The sequence below is a fragment of the Limulus polyphemus genome, unplaced genomic scaffold (assembly GCF_000517525.1).
Source record: "Limulus polyphemus unplaced genomic scaffold, Limulus_polyphemus-2.1.2 Scaffold283, whole genome shotgun sequence".
Lineage (NCBI taxonomy): Eukaryota > Metazoa > Arthropoda > Merostomata > Xiphosura > Limulidae > Limulus > Limulus polyphemus.
In genome coordinates this window covers 478,613-488,059 of record NW_013665893.1, presented here as the reverse complement: position 1 = coordinate 488,059, position 9,447 = coordinate 478,613, and the positions used below count along the sequence as shown (strand labels likewise).

The window sequence follows — 9,447 nt, the reverse complement described above, 5'->3', positions numbered from 1 at the left end:
AAGGGGGGTCGTTATTACGACAAGTATGGCAAAGACAAGTACGGCTACTACAAGGACGGAGGACTTAGTGGAAAAAAATACGGATCCGACCATTATGGAGGCAGAGGAAATAAAGGGGGGAAATTTGGAGGCGATTACTATAAAGATTATGGCCACAAGAAATACGGCTTCAAGAATGTCTACCATAAGGAAGAATTTGGCGACAAGAAATTGTATTACGATGACTATAAAGATAAGGACTACGGTAAGAAATACAAGGACTTCCACGACTATTATGATCATCATGCAGGTAAGAAATACAAGAAATATGATGACAAAAAATATCATGACAACAAGAAATACGGGGACGACTATCACAAATACGGAAAAGGCGGCTACGACAACTACTACGGTGGTGATCATAAAAATGGCGGCAAGTATTATAAGGACGGCTATGGTTACAAGCAAGGTGGAGGAGGATATAAGAAAGGAAGTTACAGTGGACATCAAACTGGTGGGCATGGTGGTGGCCACGGTGGCTATGGAGGTGGAGGACACGGTAAGGGTGGTTATGGCCATGGTTACGCTGGTACTAAAAACGTGTATTTAGTCTCAAAACATCCTGACGGCTATTCTAAGAGTCCTGCTGGATACAGAATAGTATATGACACGACCAAGCAATAAACTATTGTATTTTATTATGAATTATAATATGATAGCTGAAAAAATATTGAAGTAAAGTAGCTGAGTCCTTGACTGCGGTAATATAAAGTGGATAAGCAATTTATACAGTCCAACGAGTATCTTGAAGTTTCGCTTTTCTACTTAACATGTTTAGAACTTTACTTGAAATATCTGTGTGTCTGTGGAGTATTGAAATATGTTTTACTCTCGAAGATTCTCTAGCTATGAAACAAAGTCGTATTCTATTCTTAGCTGTATATTTGCAGTATAAGTTTTCGTATGGGACAAAGCATACTCTTATATTATAATTAGCTATAGGGATTTTTAAAAGCTGTCAGTGAAAACAACAAATTATGTGAAACAGTACAATTTGAGATTATGTGTAAACGTAAATAACTTAATGCTCGTTTTCAAACTGTCCGAATGCATAAAAACGTATAATGTATAGTTTCATTGGATGGTGTCTCAATAAAGATATTCTATAAAATGTCTTGTTTCTTTTCGTGCAACATAAAATGAAAGATTTAAGTGTTTTTATTAAAAATGTAACCGTGGATTGATTTATATATATCTCACAGTGAGTATCTTTATGAAAAACAAAAATCCAATTGTTATAAGATTTCTTAGACATGTTTTATCAACATGTTTTACTTAGCTTTTATCTTCCTTCTAGGCACCACTGATGATGGTCCACTTTAATAATTGATAATGTATAGAATATTTATTGGGTTACAACTCGCCATTATTTATTATTATATTTGATAAACATAAGCCTAGTATCAGCGTGGAATACAGCTGAGGATTCTAAAACATACAGAAATGACAACTTGCTTACGTATTTAAAATAAAAAACCCTGTCGAATTTTCCGGTCACATTTTATTTATGTATATTACAAACGTCAAGTACACCTTCTGTTGATGATTAATTGATTAGTTCATCAAACACGTCAATATACTATTTAATTGTTATTTATAGAATGTGAATTATATGTATAATTCTTCAGTCTAAGCTGAAGTATCAAAGATAAGTACTCTTCACCTCTTGAGGTTTTTATTCATTCCACCAAACATACTCCATCTGTCCAGTCAATACGATGTTGTGACGTTCTACGTCATGACCAACCCGTATTCATAATTGTAGTATATACATATTAGGTATTTTGGCAAACAGGCATTTATATAATTTTCTGGGATGTCATAATTATAGCTTGTTTAAAACATTGATCTTGGCAGCAGATGGTAGTTCCTGTGTCTTAGTTTTAAAGTAAAACTAACCAATTTAGCTTGTCTTGCAATTTTTTGTGAGAGAATTGAGTATCTACCTAGTGAGCCACTCTGATTTCTCGACCCTCTAATTTACCACTACTGCTACTCAAACTACCCATTATGTTCATAAAATTATGATAAATCTAATTCTGTCGTGATTTAATCAGATTTCCATCTTCTCAATGAGCAATAACCATGGTTTGGCCACGCGCTTTTGTTATCTTCTTCACTAATAATAATAAATAATATTCACTGATATTTACTGTGTCGATACCTCGGTTTATGTCCTATTATACTGTGTGATTATTTGTTTAGCTAACGATTAATTACTCGGTAAAAGTACGATAATATTAATATTTGATGAATATGTCTTAGATAACCTTGCCTGAATATATATGTAATCATAATCGTTCTAAAATCGGAGTTACTCTAATGTCATTAATTTAGGCTGAATTGATCTGATATATATATATATATAAGGTTGGTGCTGCACTGCCTGTTTAAACTATTTTTTAATTTCATTTACCCGAACTCATAAGTGTCCTGTTAACGGAATCTACCTAAACATAATATACAAACCAATACAATAGACATAGTAAAAAAAAAAAGACGTATTTCAAGACGTTTCACATTAAATTACTTAAATAGAAGTCACTCATGATACTCGGGGTTCAATAAAAGTGAAGTAATTATAAATATTTGTGTTAGGTTTGTGTATTTTTTTATTGATACTAGCTCCTTAATTTTTCTTTTGTGTACGTTTTGTTTTCCTAATTTATTACAGGGTTACGTTTTTCATGCATTTATTTACATGTGATTGTTCATTGCTGTGTTCACTAAATCTTGTGCCCTCTATTTGACTCAGCAGTAACTCTGAGGGCTTATAACGTTTAAGATCAGGTCTCGATACCTCGGATGGGCAGCCCACAAATAACCCATTGGGTAGCTAGTTTTGTGCTTAACAAACAATTTAAATCTTGTATCTTTAAACTTCTGCTAGTTTCACCAACATATATTGGTAAAAGAGTAGCCCAAGAGTTGGCGATGGGCGGTGATGACTAGGTGCCTTCCCTCTAGTATTTCACTGCTAAATTAGGGACGGCTAGCGCAGATAGCCCTCGTGTAGCTTTGCGCGAAATTCAAACCGATATCTTCCAATTTCATTATATAGATATAACAGAAAGATTATTTCACATTTGGTAATAAAATTGTCTTATGTTTGAATACACTAGATAAAAAATAGCTACATCTATATAAATGTCACTATTATTATAGCCCTCGTGTAGCTTTGCGCGAAATTCAAAACAAAACAAACCAAATCTACAAAACCAACAGTGCTAAAAATACGCAAAAGTCCGATTAACATTAGACCTATTGTCTCTGTTTGATACGTAAATCAGAAATAACTGAGAGATTCATATGAAATCTCAAAAAGAAAAAAAAAACCAGCTCTAAAAACCAGCTATGTAACTCCAATAATGTTATTGTTTCCACAAATACCACTTTCTGAAGCAATTAACGTCGCGATAGAGAAACTAAATCAAAACCATACCAATTATTTTGAATTCTTAGGAAGATTCTCTACAAAAAAATGGACTTAGCATTAGACCCTTCTATCACCCATACTACCAAACTTGTACATGATTTCTATAGAAACAAAAGTCATTTAAAAAACCTTATGCTCTTGATGGAGCCATGTTGATAATGTATTATGTAGTTTTACGTAACTAGAAAAACGAAACTACTTTTATAAATGCATTAATGCCTTTCTTCCCAAGTAAGTTTTACAAGTTAAAGAGAAAAAGAAGCAATAATAAACTTCCCAAATGAAATGATTACAGAACTTCACATCACATTCGACATAAGTACATAAAAAGACACAAAGCAGAATACACATTAAACGGAGAGCACTATATGACATCAACAAATTGCAACATTAGAAGTTTCATACAACATGGTTTTATTCTTTTGTCCGCCCAAAGAAATAGGATACGAAACATATGTCATTTGTTACAACGCTTAATGGCTTATATAAGTACTGTTCCGACCACTACTATGTTAGTTATATACCAGCCCACCTAATTGCGCAAATGGATGTGGTGAACATAATGTAGTTGGAATACTATTACTATATACTCTTCTAGTTCTTGAAAATCCCCTAAGGGATTGGTTTAAAAAATCAGGTGTTAAAAATGTAATAGACCTAATATCAGTGTCTTATGGCAAGTATAATCTTATCAAAATCACTTTAGGTGTGAAAAAAAGGTGCTCCAAAAAAAATGGATTCAGTGTGCGACTTAAAGGAATGAAATAAAAATTGGCAGACAAACTGATAGCTACACTTATAGCATTGGTAAGAATTTTATAGCAAATATTCATTGATTAGTTAGCCAGGCTGCGTTTTTTGTTCAACTTGGGACATGATGGTGGGTAAAACAAAATACGTGGCCTTGCAAACTAACGAATGACGCTCTTTAATTAGGATAATTTCATAAAATTTAGTAAATTTATGCTGAAAAGTTGGCAATCAATAATAACCGTTCACCGGTATGATTCTTTTGAAAACATGAGCTAGAAACTGTTAATCTAGTGTACTTGGCCTAATCAATATTTGAGTATCTTTGAGTATCTTCACCTCATAGCTTTGCTGCTCTAAATCAGCCGTCTTATTTCAAATGACAAAAAACTAAAAATGGTCCACTTTCATTCTTAGGTGAAGCTGTAGTAAAAATCTTAGACTGATAGCTCACGTGACTTTTTGCGTAGGCGAGCGCAAATATTAGGGTCAAATCTGAGCGATTTTTGTTGAATATCTTTGTTCATATGGCTTATATTAATACCAAATGAAACTCTAAATAGTAAATTGAAAAGATTTATCAGTATACAAACTTTGAAAAAAACCCATAAAAGTTAACTATGTATTTCTATCAAATAAAGTTTCCGTAATTTTGCTGGAAGAAAAAAAGAAAGAAGAAACCCAACAAAATTGGAGATGTTATATCTCAGGTATTTCTTAATAGATTGCCTTGAACGTTGGTATGTGAAGTAAGAGTCCAGTAGAGCACATCCTCTGAAAATATATGATAATTTGGATTACCACAGTCCAAGATACAGAAGGTGACGAATCGCCAAACTATCAAAGTGTTTCCTGCAGCAGGTTGTTTTGCCCGCATGACACACTACCGTGTGTCTTGATTCATTAGAAATCGAAATAAATATATTTCAACTTGCTTTAAAAGTTTAAGTAGTTGTCCAGAAAGCGTCACTGATAAACCATTACAAGAAGTAAGACAAAATATAACACACATACAAAGTGCACAAGATAATAAAGAAAGAGAAACAAAGTATCAAATAATAGGAGTTATCCCATACGTAGGAATCACAAGAAAACAGCTTATAAGAGTATGGAACAATCTCGTAAAAAAATAAAACGTTCATATTGAAGCAAAATTCCCGCAAAACCTGCCTGGATATAAAGGATTTACTTATAAATCTTACAATAACGCAAATGAATTTTTCAATCAAATCGACTGTGATAGTTATGTATATATATATATGTTGGTGTTGATGTAACACGTTTGTTTTAGTTTGTTTATTGAATTTCGTGCTAAGCTACCCGAGAGCTATCCGCGCAAGTCGCCCCTAATTTGAAAGTGATCGACTAGAGGACACTTAACTCACAAGAACAACATAAACACCCAATTCACCAAATACTCACCTGACCTCACAAGATAGTTACAGGACACTTAACTTACAAGAACAATATAAACACACAATCCACCAAGTACTCACCTAACATTACAAGATATGTTCAATACACTTAACTCACAAGTTAAACATAAACACAATCCACCAAGTACTCAAACCTAACATTACAAGATAGGTTCAAGACACTTAACTCACAAGAACAATACAAGCACACAATCCACCAAGTACTCACCTAACATTACAAGATATGTTCAATACACTTAACTCACAAGATCAACATAAACACAATCCACCAAGTACTCACCTAACATCACAAGATAGGTTCAAGACACTTAACTTACAAGTTAAACATAAACACAATCCACCAAGTACTCACCTAACATTACAAGATAGGTTCAAGACACTTAACTCACAAGAACAATATAAACACACAATCCCCCAAGTACTCACCTAACATTACAAGATAGGTTCAAGACACTTAACTCACAAGAACAACATAAACACACAATTCACCAGATACCCACCTAACCTCACAAGGTAGATACAAGATACTTAACTCACAAGAACAACGTAAACAGTCCCAAATAAAAGTTATCAGAAACACAGCAAGATCACAGTTCTCAAAGACAACATGCAAATAATCATGCAACAAACTGTTAAGGGCATCTGTATATGTTATTTCATGAATGAAGAGTACATTTTATTACGCCACTGGAAAAATATATTTGGTGTTGTTTGCTCATGCCGAACTTGATTTTCTCAACAACCATTTACTTACACTTATTTACATGGGTAATTTTTGGGTGATGTTGTTTCTACACGATGTGAAAGATTAGTAATCTTCTTTCTTTTTTATGACATTGCTCAAATATTCTATCCAAGATAATCAAGTGAAAATTACTTCACGGTGACGCATTTTCCACGACACTTATCACAACACTTTTAGTATCATATTTCTCTTCTGTCGTTACGCTAGCTTTTACAGAGTTATTTGGAAAAGTATTTCTTACTTATGTAGTACATGCTTCTTTTATTTAGTTCTGGTTACACTTCTGAACGACATCTGACACTGGCTGTTTAATGAATAGAGCTCACTCAGTTACTTTCTTGTAGTTCGGTCGGTTATTTCCCACAGTACAGGAATCATTGGCTCCCTCCAGTCCACGGGGAATTTTCTCTACTTACCTACTTACCTGACTCCACTTACTTAGTCATGGCAAATTCAGCCACTTCATACGTTTCTGAACTCTCTGTTAATGCACCTGGCAGACACAACTCTGGTCCAAAATTGCTTACAATACTTCAGTATGATGCAAGAAAACATCCCCCCCCCCCGTGGCACAGCGGGATGTCTGCGGACTTACAACGCTAAAAACCAGGTTTCGATACACGTGTTGGACAGAGTACAGATAGCGCGTTGCGTAGCTTTGTGCTTAACTTCAACCAACAACAACAAGGAAACAATGTTTGGCTTTCAGATTTATTTTGAAATCCTAAGTCAAGCAATACTACAGTTATGCTTGACCTTGGCATGATAATATTTGATTTAATTTCTTTCTTTACAAAACCAGCTCTATTTGTACTGTAGGCATTCCGCCATTAAATTTATCTATTTATTTATTTTACGCCATTTGTTTTCAGCAGTCTTTGTGTAGTATAAATACAGTAGTATGTAGTACTTGCACATGATATTACATACGTATATAAATGTAAATCAGGTTAAATTTGGCTTTAGATAGCTGCGAAACAGCGAACTGAGCACTCGATCTGTGCATGCATGTAATAACTCACAACTTCTGTTGTACTTCAACAGTAAAAATACTGCTCAATAGTCCTGGATTTCTTTTTATCGAAAAAAATGTGATAACTTCTACGCTAGTTCCTATGAACGAAGGCTTACTGCAGATATAATGTAATTTGTGGCGAATATGCCTCTTTCTTCATTATTCTCTAAATATATCCCTGGTCCATATTGAGGAAATGCAATAGGAACACATGTTTATTGATGGAACGCACTCTGGCTGAGCCACGATTCCTGGAGTATTAGAAATAAAGAAAATCTTAGTTTATCCCAATACATTCAAGGTGCGGACAAACTCGACATGTATCGGCTCTTATATTCCCTATAGTGACTACTCTAGGTTGTAGTGCCAAGGCAATTTATATGAACTTGCTACTTCAGACTTATTTAGTAAACTGCTTTTGTAAGGGTTGAAATGTTCTTTTTTCTTTCTTTTTTGTCTTTCATCCTTTTTTTCGGTAGACAGGATATTTGCGTCATTAATCTTAAGTTTCCAAACACGTGCCTTATGGAGCGAAATGTAAGGCTTGCATGTATATGTACTAGGATTTGTGATCCCTAACTTCCTTGATAACGTGATGTAGGCGTTTAGCCTCTGGTGATGCAGCTTTTAGCTACACAATATATGACCTTCCAGGTCATCTCCCGTCTAATATTTAGATTGATATTAATCAATTTCTTAATATTCATGTGTGTGGCCAAATATATTTGGTCTACACTTTCATCATATATATATATAAGAATTTGTTCAATACTTCACATCTCAAGAAAGATAACTTACAGGTGGCTCCCACAGTATAGATATGTCAGCCTTTATAATGCTCCTTTGGGCACATATATTACTACTGAAATAAGACACGTTCGAATGGCATGTTTCTACTTAAATCACAATCAGTTAAAATTCACAAGTCTTTCTCACTAACGCAAGGTTACAGGTACTTCTCAATCTCCAGCAGCCTCGTTTCTCTTTATTAAGTTATAGACTCCTTCACCCAACTCGATGGAAAATTCTGGGAACTTTTTGGTTCCAAAACGTAACTGTTACGTTTCGCACTGAAGCACAGGAACATTTGGATTGAAAAATGGCTCATCTATTCTCTCTTCATTCTTCCACAGACGGAACCTTTAGTCACGGCACAATAGAACACTATAGATGGAACACAGTTGATAGCATCAAAAAGAAAATTCAAAGTTACATTATTAGTGAGGTTAGCATATTATTACATCCTTCTTTACTTTCATTCGTAGGTTCCTATAATGATTTATGACCCATTATCCACTAGCTGTAATTTGCAAAGATCTTCCAAGATTAAGCTTTAAGCGATTTGAAGATTATAATAAGGTGTGTCACCATTAACACTAACTCAGGTTATGGTTACTTTGAACTCAATTATGTGCAGAATAGCCACTTACTATACTTATTGTGATGTAAATGGTTTTAGTAACGTGAAAGCGACATATGGAACAGTGAAGGGTAAATGTTAAGAATTATTATTTATAATTACAAGAAAAAGTCAAAGAAAAATTAGATAGAGCCGCAGTGAAGTGAATTAAAACAAAATTTATTATAACAGGTGATATTTTTAGTTCATACTGCATTTTTCCTAGTTTTACTTACGAAATGTTTGTCTGAGAGCAGATAACAAAATAAATCATGCTCTTTTATTTTTCTTCAGTATAAAGCAAACGACTTTCACTGTTGTCAAGTGTGTTCATTATGTTTTTCTTAGTTTTTCTAAATCGGCAGAAAATAACCAGGAATGTACAAGTAGTTTTAGTTTTTATCGTTGTATTAGACACAATTCATATAATATAATAATATTTACATTTTATATTTTCGCGGCTAATGTTCCAAAAGACTATCTCTCATGCAAACTTTCTCATAAAAACTAGTAACACTCTAACAGCCTATTGATGACATTAGGCACGAACCTCAGTTCCATAATAAAACCCCGAAAGTGTTTTCTCATTATTTCATCCTAGTTAGATCAAGCTACTAACTTTTCGAC

The 9,447-nt window shown here is 34.0% G+C and overlaps 1 protein-coding gene across 1 annotated transcript; it reads left to right on the top strand.

Annotated features, from left to right (window-relative positions):
* Positions 1-6: 6 nt before the first annotated feature.
* LOC106457029 (putative eggshell protein) lies at positions 7-1,120 on the top strand (the record flags this gene model as incomplete). Its single annotated transcript, XM_022382839.1, has 1 exon — positions 7-1,120. A coding segment is annotated over one exon (657 nt), but the record flags the coding sequence as incomplete, so codon positions are not given.
* Between the last annotated feature and the right edge of the window lie 8,327 nt (positions 1,121-9,447).